Genomic DNA, 21390 nt, shown 5'->3' with positions numbered 1-21390 from the left:
GGCTGCTTCCCTCCAGCTATCTACCTTACTACGTTTGTTAGTGTGTATATGTCCATGACTCTCTCTCGCCCTGTCAAAACTCACCCTTCCCCCTCCCCATATCCTTAAGTCCGTTCTCCAGTAGGTCTGCGTCTTTATTCCTATCTTACCCCTAGGTTCTTCATGACATTTTTTTCCCTTAAATTCCATATATATGTGTTAGCATACGGTATTTGTCTTTTTCTTTCTGACTTACTTCACTCTGTATGACAGATTCTAGGTCTATCCATCTCATTACAAATAGCTCAATTTCATTTCTTTTTAAGGCTGAGTAATATTCCATTGTGTATATGTAGCAGAGAAATTTAAAAGGAAGTTGCCATATGAATTATTGTAATTTTAAGACTGGCCATACAGAAAAGAGAGGAAGAAAACATAAAGGAAGGAAGTTATTAAACATGGAATGCCTTATCTGGACTGATTACAATGCTAGAGATTTCTACATGTAATCTCCTGTAATCCACACATCACTATGGAGTAAATTTTTTTTCCTATTCATTCCTTTTTGTCTCTCTGTGTGTCCAATGCCTAAAATGTACTTGGCACATAGTAGGAACTCAATACATATTTATTAAACAAATAAGTGAAAAAAAATTGAAGACCAGAGAGGGCAAGTAACTTGCCCAAGATCACACAGCTAGGAAGCTGCAGAGCTGGTCAGACAGCATCATAGGCTCATGTGACCCCACAGCCAGGGCTCTCTTCACTCCCTCTTCCTGAGTAGTTCACATGATAACAGGACGGATCCGACTACTCATCCTACTTGAAGTCAATTAAGTCACCAAGCCTCTTATTCCTTACTTGAAAATTGGAGGAAATAACTGTTTTCCCATTTAACACCTATGAGGATACATTGTGGTTCATGAGGCACTTTCACATTCATGATCCCACTTTCTCCTCATGACTACCCGTCAAGGGTAGTTATGAGCATTCAATATAGAAACGGTGAAGAAACAGCTTAGCAAACTCTGAAGGGCCCTAGAAACAAATATTAACTATTTTATATAAAATAATAAACTATTATTATGATATGTGCAAGTGCCACTTTGCCTTTTCAATGAAGCATTTTCTTTTTTAAAAAAGAAAAGGGAGTCTGGCCATTTAAATTTCCAATGATCTCTACAAACAAGAAAACCAAGGACTGAACTCCAGAAGGACATATCCCAGTAGGGAAATTAGTTTAGCACCTCAGGCAGTCACTTCGTGGGTTAATCAGAGTTGGATGGTTTCCGATTCCAGCTCTTGGCCCTGTCAAGTCTTTCCTTCTAATACATGAATAAATGAATCTGGCTGCACAAGTTATTTATCAGCTCCTTCCAGGCCAGGAAACCTGAGGAGAGATTTTGCAAATCCACTGAAACCTGACTGGCTCCCAGCCTTTGTTCCCATTGTGATCAATCTTCTGGATTTAATGTCAACCCCCCCACCAGCCGCCATCAGAATAGGCCCTCCCCCATCACAAAGGCGACCTCTCCAGCTTGCCCTGCTTTGATTCTTGCCGGCCAGTTTATAAAAATGGGCAACAGGTTTTCATTTTCCATTCCTTCCCCCAGAGAACTCAGCCCACCGACGCCGCGTACCGAGCATGCCACAGGCCCCTGGCAACTGCACCCTCTTGGGGGAGGCGGTGAGATGGCCCAGAGCTGCTAGAGTCACCTGCTTCTTCTCAGGGCCAGCAAGATCAGACCTAGATAGGCTTACCTGATAAGGGAGCGCCAGGTAACTCTGGAGGGCATCTAGGTTTTCAATAAACTCCGTGAGAGGGGCTTCCCTGGTGGCGCAGTGGTAGGGGGTGCGCCTGCTGATGCAGGGGGCGCGGGTTCCTGCCCCGGTCTGGGAGGATCCCACGTGCCGCGGAGCGGCTGGGCCCGTGAGCCATGGCTGCTGAGCCTGCGCGTCTGGAGCCAGCGCTCCGCGGCGGGAGAGGCCACAGCAGTGAGAGGCCCGCGAACCGCAAAAACAAACAAACAAACAAAATAATAAAATAAACTCCGTGAGATTTCCTCCCAGTGTCCGTAACATCCTGTCATCGCCAGACATCTTGCAGGATTTAAAGACGTATTTCCCAAAGAGTTTCAGAATGGCTTCCATGGAGACACCTGTGGGATCCAAAATAAAAGCACCGGCCAGGTATTCATTCGCTTCCAAAGGGTTGCAATCCAAGCTCTGTGATACGTTTCTGAATTCTCTCTAAGGCTTCACTTTCCTCATCAGTAAATGCCAATAATACCATTGAGGTCACGGGGCCACCACGAGAAGCCCCGTGCAGACTGGCATCTAGTAGGTGCTCGTTAAATTGGTGAGTCCCCCCCAATCCTACCCTGGTCTTTTCCATGGCTCCCATGGCAGAAATTTCTCTAGAATCCAGAAGGGGGTTCAAAGCTGTCAGTTTCCTGTGACAATGTCTCCTGCCATCTTTAGACATCTTTGAACACAATGGCCATTAAGTGAACTAAAAAGTTATCTCTGAGAAATAATTAATATTGCAACTGAAAAACAATACCAACAAATTCATACTATATCAATTGAGCCAGAAGAGGATACCAAATATTTGCAGTGGTTTCCCCTTTCTCTCTCATCTCCTCAGCATCCTAGACTTCTTTTTTTTTATAAGACCAATTATGCAAATATTTATTTTTAGGATCTTTATATGCTATTTACTCTTTTTTTATATACAGCAGGTTCTTATTACTTATCTATTTTAAACATACCAGTGTATACATGTCAATCCCAATCTCCCGATTCATCCCACCACCACCCCCCCACCGCTTTCCCCCCTTGGTGTCCATACGCTTGTTCTTTACGTCAGTGTCTCTATTTCTGTCTTACGAACCGATTCATCTGTACCATTTTTCTAGATTCCACATATATGCGTTAATATATGATATTTGTTTTTTTCTTTCTGACTTACTTCACTCTGTATGACAATCTCTAGGTCCAACCATGTCTCTAGTCTTCTTTTCAGGGCAGTTTTTACATTGCATCCTCCACAGAAATTTCTCTGACTATCCTACATCACACTGACTTCTCCCTTCCTAAGTGCTGCATTTTTCTTTTCTTCCTAACTGTATGGTAATTCTGAAGGGCAGTGACCTCACACTACATGTTTTCTGAGCTGGACACAAAGTGGGTGCTTGAGAAATCCCTGGGGGTAGGTTTTCGGTGTGAGCGGGGCTATTGCCCCATCTGCTCTGCTGGACTAGATTGCGTGCCATCATTTGCTTTATGGAGGGGCATGGAGTGTTTTTAAAGAATGCTTTTTATAGTTCCTGAAACAGTCATTAATCGATGTTATTTTACTCAGTGCTTGCCGAAATCTTGTAAAAGAGATCACCTTATTAACATGTCCCCTTTTTCACAGGAGAGACCATGGAGGCTGACAGTCACCTATGTGAATTGACCTAAATTACCCAGGGTGGCAGAGGCTCTAACTCTAAATGTGGTGCTTTTTGTGCCATATCCCACAGCCTCTGGAGCAGCAGTTAGAGAGAAAAGGGGTCTCCCCCCAAGGTAGGGGCTGCTTATAGGTTTTCATTATTGATACAGGAGACAGCACATCCATTCTCTGTGAGAGAACACTGTCTTATTTAGGCTGGTGTGGTGAATCACGATAGGTGGTGTGGTGAATCACAATAGGTACTGAGGGCTGGGAGAAAGTCTGGAATACCCAGGCTGATGGGAGACCTGCCAGATTCACAGTCACCAGAATCCGTGGCTGGACCCTTGCAGGTTCTATGAGGCTCCGGCTGGGCCTAGAATTCACAAGTGGCTTTCAGCTCTCCAATTCCTACGCTCTCCAGGACCAATTCCTACGGGAGCGGCAAAGGATCCGAGGAGGTCTGGGCACTTTCCAGCCTCTCCTTGCTTCCTAGGATGGCCTGAGCAGCAGCTTTCCTACAGCTCGTTGTTCATAGCCAGACTGTTGGACAGATCATCGTTCTGCAAGCTGAGCAGAGCGTCCCCACTGAGTTGGTCAGGTCTCATCGGAGATGAATTATGTATACGTTCCCAAAATGTATTAGCCAGGTCTTCAGGATCCAAACGAAGCTTGGACGGTAGGGTGGGTGTGGCATGTGGCTTATGTTAATTGCCTCTGCCGGGTTCTCTGCTCGTGGGTCCATCCCTAGCTGGATGCAGGCAGGTTTGTCTATAACAGCAATCAAGAGCCACCTGCTAACCCCCAAGGGAACTGGAATAATAAATTCCACTCCTGTCTTTTCCAGTGCTGATGAGCAGCCCCTGGGAGGAGAACTCCTGAAAAGTACATGGACATGTGTGGAATTGTTCCTTCCTCTTTCCTCCTTCCACCCCTCCTTTCCTGCTAAATCTAGCTTGTTCAAGCTGAGGAAGAAGAAAAAAACAAACACATGTGCACATGCTGCACATCCCCTAGGCTGGAGCTCTGAGCAGGTGCATCCTGTAACCTGCTGGGAAAGTACAATCCCAGAGGCCTCCCCATCCCAGGGACCTCTCTCAGGTGGACTGGGCTGTCTGCAAGACCAGCAAAGTTGTATTAAAGTGGCAGTGGCAGCCTTGTGTAGAAAGACTGTCTGCTTGACCTTTAGGTCTATAAACATATAAAAATCCATGAAGTTTCTTGTTCCAGACACTGGTTATTTTGTCTCTGGGCACCCAGCTCTGTTCATAGGAAGGACATCTGGCGGAGTGGCCGACTCTTCCTTAAACAAGCATCTTGGGTTTGGGTGTGGTCTTTTCCTTCCGTGCTGGGTTTGGGGCTTCCTGTGGGATTTGTAGTTGAGAATGCTTGTCCAGCAAAGGACAAAGGTCACTTTTCAAAACCAACACCTGAAGAGTGTAGTTACACAGTTTCCCCTCAGTGAACTTAGGATTCCACGAGCTTTCTAAGTCACAGGGGGTCAGAAATATATAGGAAATGCCAAGAAAATGCAAGACAGAATGAAACACAAATCGTACATGCCTTAGCATATTTTTTGATAGTGCAAAAGAAAGTCTATAGCATGCTTAGTATTCTATCTTTTGTGTAGCAAATAAGGGGAAATAAAGAAATATCCATCTATCTACTTATTTGTACAAAAATAAACACAAGAGACTATTGAGACTGTTAATCTACAGGGCACTGGGAATGGGTAGATATGTTAGAATGGTTATGGAGAGTGTGTGTATGCAGGTGGTGGGGAACTTATCTGAGTGTAACTTTTTGCAGAGTTCTGGTTTGCAGAATCATGTTAATGATTCATATGCTTAAATTAAAGAAAATAAGAGCAATAAGGATAGGGAAAACTCTAATATGGAATACAAACAGAAACATAATTAACAAAACAGTATTTCAACAGAACAGTTCTGAATAACCTAATTGCCCAAGAAAAAAATAACCCAGTAAAATTTGAACATAGTATTTAGACTTTCTCTTTAGGCTAAAGAAAAAACAAAATTTAAACAAATATTTGACTGTAGCTAGTAGGCTTCCTTCTCACAGCAGTATGGGTCAGCAATTCTGAAACGATTTTCTAAACACTCAAGGATGAAACCTGTAAGCAAACACGTGGTAAATGATGGGAAGCAGCTTTCTCATTATGCGAGAAAGAAGACTAGAATGAAGCTTGTGGTGTAGGTTAGGAAATCTATCCTAAGAAGACCACAAAACCCATCACAGTTTCAGATAGATGGATAGAAAGGAAGAAAGAGAGGGAGGAAGACGACAGATAGATGGATGGTGTGTGTGTGTGTGTGTGTGTGTGTGTGTGTGTGTGTGTGTGTGTGTTCAGGGTTCCTTGGAGAAATGGCAGATTTCACGGCTGGGGCAGGAAAATGATGAGTTTATAACATCTTGTCACACCAGAAAGTAAAGAAGTGATCAAAGAATGATGGGGGAGGGAGGGTGGGAGGGGGACACAAGAGGGAAGGGATATGGGGATATATGTATACATATAGCTAATTCACTTTGCTATACAGCAGAAACGAACACAACATTGTAAAGCAATTATACTCCAATAAAGATGCTAAAAAAAAAAATAAGAATGATGGGGACATGTCAAGGACACAAGGACCAGCTTGGAGGGGCTCTAACTGGCTAAATCTTGGAGAATTTGAGCATCAAAATAATTAAAGGATTACAACCTACTAAAAAATGAGTCAAGCGTTCACACTGGGATGGATGGATAGATAGATGAATAAATAGATAGATAGGGAAATTCTTCCTTATAGTAGAAATTCAACTAATAAATGTAAAAGAAATGATATACTTAGAAAATCACCATTTGGCCACTCTTATAATTTATATTAATTCAGATAAGAATCACCAATGAATACTAAAATTAGGGAAGGAGAAGTTTGAGAAACAGCAAGATAATATACATAGTCTGAAAGTATCTTCTCACAAGATACTAATTTCAAAGGGGAAAGATAATAACTTTACAGTGGAGAAACCTGGCAGATTCCATATTAACTAAGCAATCAAAGTTAACAGCAATAATGGGACAAATCGACATAAGATGCCTCCTGATACAATGAACTGGGAAGGAAAAAACATTACTCTGTGGTCTTTCCACCAAGAAAGCATAGCTTGAATTGAATCATGAGAAGATATCAGCTAATCCTGAGTTGAGGGGCATGCTACAAAATAGCTGACCAGAACTTTCCAAAGATGTCAATGTTATAAGACCCAAAGAAGGACTTGGGGACTGTTCCAGACTGCAGAAAGCCAAAGAAATGTGACAACTGACATGATCCAGGGTTTTCTTTTGTCCTACAGGTCATTACTGGGAAAGCTGGAAAAATCTCAATGAAATCTGTAGATGAGATAATAGCACCGTATCAATGTTCACTTCCTGAGTCTGATAGTTGTACTGTAGGTACTTAAGAGAACTTTTAGGGATAAAGAGACATCATTTTCTTAACACACCAACGATTTAGGAAAAATATAGAGATATAGATATAGAGAGAAGGATAGAGCCAACATGGTAAAATGTTAACATTTGGGGAATATAGATGAAGAGCCTATGGCAATCCTTTGTACTATTCTTACAAACCTTCTGTGAGTTTGAAATTATGTCAAAGTAAAAAGGTTTTTCCAATTGTCCTGAAAAGACCTTAGGAAGTCTAATATAAGAAGACCACAGTTATCCACAGCCAGCTGAGATACGGCTGGGTCCTGGGCCTCTGTAATACTCTGAATTTTGAATTTTGCTAGGTATAATCAGGGTATTATGATCATGCTTTAAAATGTCTTTATGTTGTTAGAGACTCATACTGAAATATTTACAGGTACAATTATGGGAAACCTGAGATTCACTTTAAGACTTTCCAGCAAGAACAAAACCAGAAAAAAGGGTAGAGGAACCAGAGAGATGAAACGAGATTGGTGAAATAGGAATAATGATTGAAGCTGGGTGAAGGGTATGTGGGCTTCAGTGTATAATTCTCTCGACTTTAGTGTATGTGTGAAAATTCTATTAAAAAGTGGGTTTGTTTCTTTTTTTTTAATAGAAGACTTCTTCGATGGCAGGGAAATAAGTGTCACAAAGCATCTGTGCTTGGCTTCCCAGGAGAGCTGTAGAGCCTTCTGGGGAGTTTTTCAATTGGAATGATGTATAAACTCAAACTTTCTGACTTAACAAGCTTGACTCTTTGGCGTCACCAGGAAATGTTTACTAATTGCTGGGTGACAGCTCAAGGGAATGGAGAGAGCAGAGGTAGGCTGTGCAGGGTGGCAGGAGGGGACACCTGCTAAGGCTCAGTGGGGGCCCCAGAGCCACTGCTGCCCACGCTGGGCCTTCTGGGCAAAGGGCTGCTCAGGGCTGGACTGCTCACGACCCTTGCCTGCTTCCCACCACCCAGAGACAGGCAACAAGAGCTACTCCTCATGGTGACCCACCTGAGGCACCCAGAAAAGCATGTGCTCTTCCACAAGATGGGAGTGATTGCCACACATTTTTGAGAGTTTTCTATTGAAAATGGGTCTTTTTTTCCCCAAAGCTTTGGTTTCCAAAAGAATAAGTTTTAGGTATCAGGAAAGAACTATTCATCTAGAGTACTCTCCTTCTCAAATAATATATGGCTTTAGCCAGGCACGAGATAACCAGTGGGGAAATCTTCTGTGAGGAGATAGAGGCCTTTAAGAAACGGAGAAGGGAACTTCCGTGGTGGTCCAGTGGTTAAGACTCCATGCTTCCATTGCGGGGGGCACGGGTTCGATCCCTGGTCGGGGCACTAAGATCCTGCATGCCACACAGTGTGGCCAAAAAAAAAAGGAGAAAAAGAAAAGGAGAGGAACAGCTGCCCATGTTGATACCATACATTGCAAGAAGGAAACAGACTCTGAATTGGGAGGGCTGGGTTCCAGGTGCAGCAATAAGTTGATCAGGCAATAGAGAAAAGGGAGCTGGGAAATGGATGCAGGCAGCTCAGGTGGGAGACCCTTTGCAGCCAGGGCGCAGTCTCACTCATGCCTGGTATAAGCTGCCAGCTTCCTGGTGAGCTTTGAAACAGAGACGTTGGCCCAACTAGGGGTCCACCGGGTAGTCTCAGTGGACCCGCTTTGCTGGTGAGTACCCACTCCGTGGTAGGCACTTTGCTTACATTACTGGACACCATCTTTAGGATAACCATCCAAGGTAGGTGCTATAGGTACCAGCGATGTTTACCGATGGGGAATTTGCCCCCAGGTTACCCTATTAGGAGACGATACAGCCAGGGGACTCACCCAGGGCTCGCTGATTCCAAAGCCCTCACCAGAGATCTCATGCCCACCCAGCCAACTGCCCCTCCCCCCCACAGGCTGCAGCGATGGCCTTGGAGCCAGGACACCTGAGTTCCAGCTCCATTTTTGGTTGGTTGCAGGGTTTGGGTTGCTTATCCTACCTCAGAGGGTCACAGTAAAGATCAAATATGATAAGGCCTGATTTGAGGACTTTGGAAAAGTTTATGTTGTTACTCTTCTTTTTACAGAGGTAGGTGCAGAGAAGGCTTGCTGCCATTTGCCGATGGCTAACTGTTGAAATGCGTTTCACTACTGGTTTCTTAGCGAGCAAAGTCTAGACAGGCACGACTGTGTCCAATGGCTGTTGTGTGTTGTTTTGAATTTTGTCACTTCAGATCACTAATAACCCACTTACAGACTAAGTAGGCACTTATTCATATACAGAACAATTCTTATGCAAGGCTCAACCTGCCATCTGGTCCCATCCTGAATTATGCTAATTAGAAAGCACAGAGCTATGCAGTGGCAGAGTGGTCTGGAAAAGTCCCAACAATTGCTTAAAGGTAGAGAAACGGCATTCTGGAGCCCACTTGGAAGGCAAAGCACTAACGAGTGGTAATAGAGCGTGCTTTTTTCTTTGTCTAAGGGAAGAGTTTGCCTCAAGTGACGAGTGTCTTTTATTAAACAGTGAAATGCCCTTCCTGCAGACTTCTTTCCTTCGGCAGGGATTTGCTCTCTCTGATTCACGGGAGATAGATGTTAGACATGATAGATAGAAAGACAGATGATAGATAGATAGAAAGATAGATAGATGATAGATAGATAGGCAGGTAGATGTACAACCAGGGCACTCACCCAGGTCTATCATTCCAAAGCCTTTGCTAGAGACGTAGTCAGTCTATATATCTATATCTGTATCTATATCTGTATCTATTTCTATCAATAGATAGATAGATGTGGAGAGAAACTACACAGCCTATGCTTCCCAGGGCCATCCTGTCTCCAAGTCTCAAGCATGTGTTTACTCAGATTTGAATCTCAACTTTTGATCTGAAAAATGCATTCACTGTTCTTATATACCATTTCAGGGATAGGTCAACAGATGTCGTTGAGATAAACAAGAAGAAAACACCCTTCTGATTTTCAAAGCTGGACAGATAGAAATCACAGCGGTAGACTTTGGCCTTTGGTAGAAAGGCGGTGTGAGTCAGACCACACATTGTTCTATAAACTTGTTGCTGCCCCTGAACGTATTAGTTGGTTTGGAACTGTGAATACACTGGGGCAGGTGTGTGACGGGGTCTCTCTGCTAAAGGTACTGCTACACCACATGGTGTCCACAATCATACATAGTTACAAAAACAGCCTGGGCATGATATTAGACGTATGTAGCATTTCTTTCTGGACATATAAAAACATTAGATTCCGGTACTGGTCTGTCAGGGCTGCCTTAACTACATACTGTAGACTGGAGGGCTTTGGACTTCTGGCCTCCACAACTATGGGAGAATAAATTTCTGTTGTTTGAAGCCACCCAGCTTATGGTACTTTGTTAAGGCAGCCCTAGGAAATTAATACAGAGGGAAGGAAGGGAGGAGATTTTTTTGAGAACTTATTATACACCAGGTACCACATTTGGTATATTCCACATACATTATCTCATTTAATCCTCAAAACAACTCTGAAGGGTAGATCTTATAATTATTCTCATTTGAACAGTGAGAAAACTATGACGGAATAAGTTAGTTGTCCTCGGTCCTTAAACTAGAAAGCCAAAGAGCTATCGTCTCTCTTTGTCCTGTAGCTGTGCCCCTTAGTGCCTGGGGAGTGAGCAAGTTAATATAATAACCCATCCCTTGCTGATATATCCAGGAGTACATGTGCATTGTAAATGGGACCATCCATATATTGTCCCCCCAGTTATGACCCTGTCAATGGCATTTTAGTGTCTGGGCAGATGGCAAGATGTCCCATGGCAGAGCAGATGAGGGAGAATGGCCCTCAGCACCCCACAGAGCACACCATGTCCATTTCCAGAGAAACACAGTGGGATTCTCAGTGCTGTTCTTTCTGACAGCCAGAAGTCATTGTGACGATCTATTTCAAAGATACAACAACATCTGTCAGAGACAACATCGAGGTCAAATACGACAGTGGTGTTGCAGATGACGAAACTCAGTGTTGTTCACAATTTTTGCCCATAAGACGCATAAGGTTACTCAAATGGAAAGGGTGAGTTACCAGGTTGGGGTGGGTCTGAAATCCAATACGACTGCAGTCCTTACAGGAAGAGGGAAATTTGGACCTAGAGACGTAGACACACAGGGGAAAGTGGCCATGTGAAGACGGAAGCAGAGATTGGAAGTATGCCGTCACAAGGAACACCTGGGGTCACCAGGACCTGGAAGAGGAAGGATGCTTCCCTAGAACCTTCAGAGGGAGCTTGGCCCTGCTGGCAACTTGATCTCACACTTCGGGGCCCTGAGCTATGATAGAATAAATTTCTGTTGTTGAAGCCGCCCAGTCAGGAGTACAGTTGATGCTCATTATTTGTAGATCCGTATTTGCAAATTTACCTACTCCCTAAAGTGTGCTTGTAACCCCCAAATCAATACTCATCAGAGCTTCCGTGGTCATTCGTGGATGTGTACAGAGCAGGGAAAAAAGTGAGCCACCGAACATGCATGTTTCTGGCTAAGGTCACAGGAGGCAATGCTCTGCGTTCTGGACTCGGTTCTCAGACTATAAACAAGTGTCCTCTCGGCAACCTATGCGGTACTACGTTTTTGCATTTTTGTTCTTTCTGTTGGTCTGCTGTTTAAAATGCTCCAAAGCATGGTGCTGAAGTGCTGTCCAGTGTCCTAAGCACAGGAAGGCTGTGATGTGCCTTACAGAGAAAATACATGCCTTAGGTAAGCTTCATTCAGGCACGAGTTACAGCGCTGTTGGCCGTGAGTTCAATGTTAATGAATCAACAATACATATGGAAAAATGTGTCTTTAAACAGATACACACACAAAATAAGATTATGTATTTATGAGTTATGCAAATGAAAATGGTTGTGGCCAGAGGCTCTCAGGAACCTGACCTTATCTTTCCTATAGGAACAATGGCCCAGTATTTGCTAATTCAGTCTTTGTAAACTTTACAGACCAGAACTACCGCAAATAATGAGAACTGAACATACTTTGCTACAGCAGCCCCAGGAAGCCAAAAAAAAGCCCTATTCAGACTTACCAAGAACCTTGCAAGCCTCTTGGATGAGCTTAATGGTGATGACGTCATCATACACTGTGTAAGTCATGAAGGCATCCTGCACTTCTGCAGAAGCTCTGAAAGATAGATCAAGGTGCAATGGAAATCCAGCAACTGGAGCTTTGCCCCAGGAATATATCCACCGACCCAGCAAGATATAGAAAGAACATTCCTGATCATAAGGGATGGGAAGCATTAGAGTGTTTGGGTGTCAGCTCTTCAAAGAAGCCTTCCCTGGAGCCCAGTTTGGATCAAGAGCTCCCTTCTTGAGTACCCACAGCAGGCTATGAGTTTCCCCAGCTTCTATCCAGATTATTGGTCTTACCCTCTAGACTGGGTTCCTTGATTGTGACTTTTATTGTGACACCTTTGAAGACCCTGCAGACGGCACTGTGCTTGGCATGTGTTAAGAACCTAATACATGGTAGTGAACTTGGAGCTCTGTGGTCATGGAGCCTCCTTCTCTGAAGCAGGTAGAGTAGCTCACGGTTTTACACTGTGCTTGGCTGGGTTGTAGGAGTTACTGCTGGACTTTGGTCTTGCGACAGCTAACCAGACCTGGTGAAGAGAGGCTTAACCTGGGAGTCAGAGGTTTGCACTCTTGGCTTGGCTCTTGTGTGAATCACTGAAGTGTAGTTAGCAATTCAGTCAACTTAGGGGGAAGGAGGCAGGTCAGGGAATGCTTCCCTGAGACAGGGAGGTTTCATTGGAACTGAGGAATGGGTAGGCCAAGAGGAGCATTCTGGACACAGAGAATGTGCTTCGTGGCAGCAGAGAGCACATCTGAAGAGCCGCGAAGAGCACAGAACGTTTGAATTGATCCCAGAACACACCGCAGAATCTCGGAATTGGGGGAGGCGAGAAATTTCCTAATTGTCCAATTTCCCACCTTATAACTCAGTTTCTTCCTAACAAGAATCTCACTTCCCTGCAAGGCAGTACATTCTATTCACAGACTACTGTCTCTGAAAGAAGGTTCTTTCTTAAGTTGAGCTGAAACCTACTTCTGAGCCCTATTAATACCTTCTATTTGTTGAGCATCTGCTTTTGGCCAGAGATGACAGATTATTTCTAATGACCCCTTGTACTGTTGAGGAAACTGATGCTCAGAGAGGTTAGGGTCTTGCCAGCATCAGCCAGTGGACAAATGAAGGATCTCTGAAGACCACATACATCCTGCATTTTGCTGCTGCTACTGGCCTTAGTTCTGCCCTTAGGGGAAAGGCAGACTGGGCTGGTCCCACCTCCAGATACCTAGCCCTCTGTATTTGAAGATCTTTACTCACTCCTAAATCTTTAAATTTTTCTCCTTTATCTTTCTGGAATTCATCTTCTTCACTGCAAAATACGGTAACGATAACTGTCCCACCTTTCTGACAGGAGTATGGATAAAGATAAAAGAGGATGACCAAAGGGAGAGAGCTTGGGGAAAATGAGAAACACCGTCTCATGTGCCAGGAGGAGCCGCAATAGTACTGAGGACACAGAGGTGGCCTGGGAAACTGAGGAGTGACTCGGGGTGGGAGGCAGGAGACTGTCCCAGGCCTATCCTGACACAAATGAGCTCTGAGGGAAAACTCACTCCCTCTCTTTAGGCCTCAGTTTCCTTATCTGTAAAATAAAGGAGGTGGTTGGTGAATTCAGTGTTCCTCAACCATTGTTTCAATCCATGTTCCTCCTCTTCATATACATACTCACTGGGGATTCTCAGACAGCCCCAGGGGCCCTGATCCTGCGGTCGTACATGACTGAACTAGAAGCTCCCTGAGTTTCCCTCTGTTTGTAAGGCTTCCTGCTCGGGTGCATGTCTGTACAGTGGTCCCTAAGCATCAGTGGTCCCTAAGCATCAGCAGATGCAGCTCTTGAGAGAAACTGGTGGGGCCCGGGGCCGATGGGGGATCTAAACCACCACCTCTCCCTTAAGTGGGGTGCTCTTTGCCATGTGGCCATCACCCTCCACCTCCTCCCCAGGGCCTGTGGGCCTTTGTGAAAACACATGCTCTGCTTCTGTGTCTATGAGCAAAATAGAAACATAATGGGCAAGACCCATATTTAAACTTGATGTGGTGCCATGGTTTGTTCTGAAGGCCCCAGAAAGATTAGGTCATTTCCAGGACGCTTGGAAATGGAACAAACTCTGTGGCATCCCCAGGCCTTTGGTGGGACCACCCATTCATACCTGTCTGGGTCTGGCAGCCTCTTCTTTCCCATAGGCTGAACTCATAGCACTTTAGTGTCAAAGTGTGTATATGTTGCACATTTCTGGAATGCCAGACATGCCCAGACTGTTATGATTACACAGAGATTGTCAGCCTTGTTTACTGATCCCAGGATCTTGCATCTAACACTTCTCACAGAGTCAGTGCGTGCTTACATATAGAGTCATTTGAATCGCTTTAGTGAAACAGTATGTTTACCAAGAATTAAAAAAATAAATAAGCCAATTGATATCTTTCTAATGAGATGGCAAAGCCTCTGGTAAGAAGAGAAGGAGAGAAAAATGGCTATCAGAAAACATGTTAAAAGAGATTGGGGATTGGAAAATCAATGAATGCAGGAAACGAAGTAAGAGGTCAATGTTTCCAGCTCAAAAAAGAGCAGAGTATTTCATGTAACACGAAAAGTGCCAACCACGTAGGTGGTCACATAGACACATACTCAGGAGATCCTGCGAGTCAATATTTAACTAAAACAGTCAGCCATTAAATGTATGTTCCTCTTTAGTTGGTTCCAGCTAATGATACCCAAAATATCTGGGCAGGAAACCACGCACAGGCTGCCTCTTCCAGGATAACTTGGGGAGCAAAATAAACGTACAGAGTCCTGGCCCCTGGAGGTGGTGTCTGGAAATTCATATTTTTTTAACCACTTGTCTCTGATGACTTTCCAGGCTTGGACACCACTGCTCAGAAACACTTTCTAGGATTCAATCTGGCAAGGCAAAGGATTACAAATTATAGATCTTACATTGTTCGACATGACTAAACTGATGTAATGGTTTCTAAGAGTCCAGAGTGAGCCGTAAAGCCCACAGGAAAAATAAATAGCACTCTGTAGCCAGTTTCAGGCCAAGAAAATGGGATTGATTCTAAAGCATGGGAAATTGTTCCTTCATGAGTTCCCTTATGGCAGGTGGGGAATTCATATAACAAATCTGAGTGTCACTGCGTGACCCAAGGTATAGCTGGGGAAGGGGAGGTGCTGACAATTGGTGGGGGAGGAGGGGTGTTGTCCTAGTGTCGTGGCCATCTGCTATTTGGAAGACGCAGCAGCCTGTCACCCAGCCAGTCGTCTGGCTGGTGTCCACAGCTCCCCAGGCTTTCATGACAAGTCCAGACTTCTTGGGTTGATGCAGAGAGTCCTCCATGACCTAACACCTGGACCACCCCCACTTCTCTCCTCCAGACTCTCCTCTAGCCATTCCCCCAGCTACTCAGAATTCCAGCCATGCCCATTCTTCCTCCCTCCCTTCCCACAGACTCTCCCTCCATGGGAAGGGCCGTCACTCCCTCTTATCTGGCTAACTTTTGTTCCTCCTTCCCAGCTCAGCCTAAGAATCACTGACCCTGGTTGTTCTGAGCAATAGTCAGATGCAGGCATCCCTCCTCAGAGCCCAGAGCCTCCCCGTGTTTACCTGCCTTAACACTGGCTGCAAGTGGAGGCTTGGATTTACCTGTCCAAACACTCCCGAGACTACAGAGTCCCAAAGGGCAGGGGAATGTCATTTGACTTTATATCTTCAACACCTACCATTGTACCTGGCACACAATAGAGCCTGATGGATATTTGTAAGAGAATTTAGCAGATGAGAGACACCTACCTTGACAGAGGCTCACACATTCACTGCATGTGAGTCAGGAGACCTGGGAGCTAATCCTGGTTCTGCCATAATGCAGCTGGATAACTTGGAACAAATCTCACTGTGCCTCCATTTCTTCATCTTTATAATGATAGTATTGGGTTAGGTCAATGTTTCCATGGAGATTTTGATGTCCATCCCTCCCCTCTCGTGCCCACCACTCTCCCCAGCCAACACATGACATGACTCACTGAGAAAGACTCTGACGCTTCAACCAGCAGTTCTCAAACTGTGTTCCATGGAACCCCTGTGGGTCCCTAAGATAGGGGTCCATGAGGTCAAAACCACTTTCATAATAAAATCAAGACATTATCTGCCCTTTTCACTGGTTGATATTTGTGCTAATGGTACAAAAGCATTGGTGGGTAAACTATTGGTGCCTTAGCATGAATAGCAGTGGCATTAATCTGTACTAAGTAGCCACTGTATCCTTCACTGCCACACATTCATGGTTTAAAAAAGAAAAAAGAGGAAAGGTCAGCTTCACTTCAGATCATCCTTTATGACACAGTAAAAAATACGTCTTATTAAATCTTGGCCTTGAGTACACATCTTCTGACCATTCTGCATGACAAAGTAGGAAGCATGTGTACACAGAAAGCACTTTGCTGTATACAGAAGTGTAGAGGGTCACCTCAAGGAAAAGCACTTCTGCAATTGTTTTTGTGAGCTGAATTAGCCACTTTTTTCATGAAACATCATTTCTACTTGAAAGAACCACTGATAGACAAATAACGGTTACTCAGACTTGGATATTTGGCAGACATTTTCTTAAGAAAAGAACAAAGTTAGCTTGTCATTTCAAGGAAAGTAACTGACAGAATTTGTTGCCAATGATCAAACTCAAGCTTTCAAGTGAAAATTGGAATTTTGGAAAACTTGCATCTGCTACTGTGAGCTCATTAGCTCTCCAATTCTAAGAGGCTTTGGTGAGATTGTGGTGATATTGACAAACGTGATTTTGATATTGTATAATGTACTGTATCATGTCAACATTCATAAGATCTGCATAACTCAAGGAGCTAGGATTTTCCAAATGACAAATGCATGACAGCTCAAAACGATGATAAAAGATTTATTTCAAAGGGTAACACAGGCCATGGGACTTGCACATAACAGAGTACAAAAAGGGCCATTGGTGTCGTTTCACACTCAATATTCTAACAGATCTTTGAGAAACAACCACTTGTGGAGCTTTGGTGGGGTTTAAACGATTCACCACAATTATCTAAAAAGAGCATTAAAATACTTCGTCCTATATTTTCATCATATAGTTCAACCAAAACCACAGATCACAGCAAACAGGGTATGGAAGAGAATATCCAACTATCTTCTAGCAATTCAAATGTTAAAGTGATTTGCGAAAATCTGAAAAGAGTGACATTTCACTTTTCTCCCTAATTCTTTTATTTGGATAATGCAGTTATTTTTCATAAATATAATATTTATGCTGACATGTAATAGGTTTATTATTGTTATTTTTAGATCAACTAATAAATGACTGTTTTTTAAAGTTTCTCAATTTAAATTTCTAATACAGTAAATGCCAATAAATGAACAAAAGTCCTTGGGGTTTTTAATAATTTTTAGGAGTAAAAAGGTTACCTGAGACAAAAATGTTTGAGAATTTCTCGTTTACACCCGGAGTGAATCAGATTTACTTTTGAAGCCAACGAGGCTGAAGCCGCTAGGGAGGAATCAACCCTGCCCAGCCCCATCTACCTTGGAGCCATCCCCAGCATGGAGGGGGCATCCCTGTGTGCCCTGATGGTGGTCCTGGGTGCCTGTGGGAGGGACTTCTGGTCACCCAGCCCCCAAGGGCCACCTTCCCCTGGAAGACTCAACAAGCATCCAGACCTTAATGTGACCCCCCAAAAAGACATCCAAAGGAAAGGCCACAGTCCCTTAACTGGGGACCATCTCATCACAGAGAACTTGATAGAAGGCGGGGGAAGAAGCGGGGAGACAGGTAGAGATGAAGGGCTGGCCTTCTCCTGGGACTTGCTACCAGGAAAGAAGCATGCCTTGGTAAGAAACTGCTGAGAAAGTTATAGATGTACAGAGAGAAATTTGTCTAAGCTATCAACAAAAATAAAACAATAAAAATAATTTTCAGCCAGCCATGTCAGAGGAATATTCATTCTATTCTCTTTATGGAAAATGATCTTATTAAATCATTGTCATATGAATGGGCAAACCAAAAGCAGCCAAAGATGTGAGTAAAAATGTTATAAAAGTGGATCAATAGTTAATTAATGATAGTAATAATAAATAAACTTTACCTTTGGGGCCTTTGATGTTTTGTTATCTGTCAGCTTTTAATTTTTTTCTCATTCTGAATAAGTGCTCACTTTTGTAACTACATTTTTGTCTGTAATTTTATATTCTTTTTTAAAGGAGGCTCTCCGAATTATAGAAGCTTCAAGACCTATAATATCTGTTTTCACTCGTGCTAAATTTATCTTCTATATCTTCCCACTGAACAAAAATATTTTTCAAGTTTTACTTTCAATGGTCTTTACTAGAAAAACAATTTCTATTATATATATAATAATATAATATTAAATAGGTATTTAAAAATTTTCTAAGCCCTTGAATATTCTGATATGATCTTTGGGGAATAAGTCCCCCCCCAGTTGCGATATCCTAACCAAACTGATTTCTCAGGGCCCTTCTAGTTCTGATGACCTATGATTTCAGGGAGCTAGACAAACCAGCAAACACATCCATGGCCAGAAATGGAGGATGAGTTACACGACAGGCAGCATTCCTGGATAGAAGTTTAAAAATAGAAACTCTTGGCTTTCAACTACTTTTAAACTAGACATTATTTATGGAAAAAGTAGGGAACTTGGAGGGAAGGAGTGCTCTCGGTCTCTAAGGAAGGCTTGAGAGGCTCGGTGAGTCAATGGGAACAGAGGAGGTAAAGAAGAAGGGGCACGAACGGGAACGATCCTGATTGTTTCTTACTCAAATAGTTTTTCAGTAGATTTGAAGGGATGCTTTTCAAGATGTCAAAAGTTTAGGAGCATTTCTTATTCAGTAAGAACAAAAAGCCTAGGATGTATAGGCAGGGACCCTTGACTTTAGGTCATAGAGCTCTTGGAGATCCTGATGGATACTATGGACCTTCTCCCCAGAAAATACATGTAGACACATGTACACATTTTCATAGATGATTTCAGAGGTTCTCAGACCCTCCCAAGCCCATTCAAAAACCTCCAGTTAAGAAGTCCTGACCCTGAGAGAAGCCATGTAATTCCACCCACCTCTCCCTAAATGGATTGGTTTGGGCCTGGTAGTCATCACCCACCTACCATTCGTTAATTTACCTCCCCTTCATACATACATCAGTCATCCCTTCTCCACGCATTGTTTATGCAGCGGAGAAGATATGCCAATCATGGTGGCTCTACACATAACTCTTCTTAGGGACCCTCCCTTCCAAAGTACACCTGATTGGGCTTGGTGTGGGCACCTGACCAAAGCTGGCCCATCAAATCCTGCCTTGGAGCATCTGGAGTTGAGACACTGAGAAACTGAGTCAATCAGGTGATGGTAATCTCTTGAGTCAAAAGGACATATAGAAAAGTTTGAAAGAAACAGAAATTAAGAGACTTGCAGAGAGAGCCAGGAGAAGGGAGTAAATATGAAGAGAGACACAGAAATGGAGCAAGTCCTTCTGAACTTCCATTTCCTCTGAGGTCTCTCTGTACTTCTTGCAATGGAACTGTGTGAGTCCCCTGAATCCTTCAACTAACTCCTTTAAACTTCAGTTCACATAGTGAATCACTCATCCTTGAAAGCAAAATCCCGGACTAAGTTCTGCAACCAAAGTGCCAGACACTTCATCTATGTTAGCCATCTCAATCCTCACAAGTGCATAAGTGAGTCCCCTTCTTATCCCCATTCACATGCAAGGACACGGAGGCTCAGGGACCTCAGTAACCCACTGCAGTTAGAATAAAATTTCAACTGCTTTCTGTCTCCTGCAGCGACTTCTCCACTTCCATCTTCTACCAGACTCTCACTTCAGTCACACTGAATTTCCTTCTGGGTCTCAAATTCACCAGACTCAGTCCGACCTCAGGACTTTTGCACTTGCTGTTCTCTTCACCTGGAACACGTGTACCTCCCTGTCTCAAAGCTGGCTCCTCCCTGCGTTTCAGCTCAGATATTACCTTTGCAGAGAGGTCTTTTCTGATCACTTCAGGGAAACTGGCATGTTCTTTCCCTGGTCACTATCAAGGACCCTATACTTTTTATAGCACTTAGCCCAATCTGAAAGATTTTCTTTTCTTTATTCTTTATTTACTTGTTTATAGTCTGCCATCCCACCATGGAATACACATTCTCAGAGAACAGAGCCCTCATCTGTTTCCTCCATCACTATTCCCAGGACCAGGAATTCTGGTTGGCATATACTAGGAGTTAAATAAATACTTGAGTAAATAAACTTGCCCAAGCCAAACAGCTAGTAAATGACCCAGGCAAAAAGTAAATGTTTATCTGTTTCCAGGGGTCTTACTATACTTAATCTATTAGTTGTTTCTCACCGTTAAATCTTGATAAAGGTTTTAGCCAGGAGGTTATGAAAGAGTGGTTCATAATTAGAAATCTATAAATCTAGGGCATATGAGAGGGAAATAAACAATGCAGACAAAGGAGGAGAAACGTCTGTTTCTGATTATTTCATATAAAATAAAAGTTATGTTGTAAAATCTGGAGACATACTTTATTTTACCTAATCGTTTCTTCTTAAAATTTCTGTAGGAATTGATGGGGTTTTCTATTTTAGCTAAAATTCTATTTTAAAAGCACTAGGGAACTTGTTATTTCAATGTAGCCTGAAGGAGATCTTTGCACACAATAACCTCGCCTTAATTTGCGTTTTATAAGTTGAGTTCTCTGCACTACAGGTTTTGTGTTTTTTTTAATGTGTTCTAATACGATGCAATTTTTGTCACTGGTTGAGCTTGTTAGATAGGCTTTTTGCTTTTGGTTTAAAGATGCATTTCCAATGCGATCACATAAGTGTCTAGTGCTCTACATACAAACACATCCTTTGAGACTCAGTTAAGCAGAAAATTGGTACTTCAAGATTAAAGAGGTGAAATCTAGTGACACAAACTCAGGACATGGCCCCTCCAGCTTCTCTGTCCCTGGACATGTTCCTCTGATTCCCTGGCACCTTTCTGCACCTCTTGCTCAAATGTCCTGATCACCTTTGGTGCCTGTGGATGCCAAGGCTGGCCATTTGTTTGGGGATGCTGTGAGAAGTGCCCCACTGGGGCAGGAAGAGAAAAAGTATCATTTTCAGTGAGGTCACACCAAAGATCCAAAATGGAAACAGCTTCTTCCATCTACTTACATATGGGAAGCTGGGGTTTTTTTCCCCTAGATTTGCAAAGATCCATTGAATATCTCAACCAATCAAGATCCTGAGAGCTGGTCATGCTACGTCTGCTCCACATGTAAGGGAGGGCAGGAGGCCTTCTCTAAATAACACGACTCAACTGCCTGTCATAGGCAGACAACACCCTGTTTTACCTCCAAT

At 43.3% G+C, this 21390-nt stretch overlaps 1 protein-coding gene across 1 annotated transcript in view; it reads right to left on the bottom strand.

Moving 5' to 3' along the window:
* Positions 1-12047, bottom strand: part of LOC136137513 (guanylate cyclase soluble subunit beta-2-like) — a 35636-nt gene extending 23589 nt beyond the window's left edge. Inside the window, 3 exon segments of the mRNA XM_065895919.1 lie at positions 1741-1810; positions 2030-2138; positions 11957-12047. Of these exon segments, the coding sequence (XP_065751991.1) occupies positions 1741-1810; positions 2030-2138; positions 11957-12023 (246 nt within the window). The 5' untranslated portion in view covers positions 12024-12047.
* Positions 12048-21390: the final 9343 nt, after the last annotated feature.

Source organism: Phocoena phocoena, chromosome 18 (assembly GCF_963924675.1).
Source record: "Phocoena phocoena chromosome 18, mPhoPho1.1, whole genome shotgun sequence".
Classification (NCBI taxonomy): Eukaryota; Metazoa; Chordata; class Mammalia; order Artiodactyla; family Phocoenidae; genus Phocoena; species Phocoena phocoena.
Note: the sequence above shows the minus strand (reverse complement) of the source record. Positions and strands in the feature narration are given on the sequence as shown.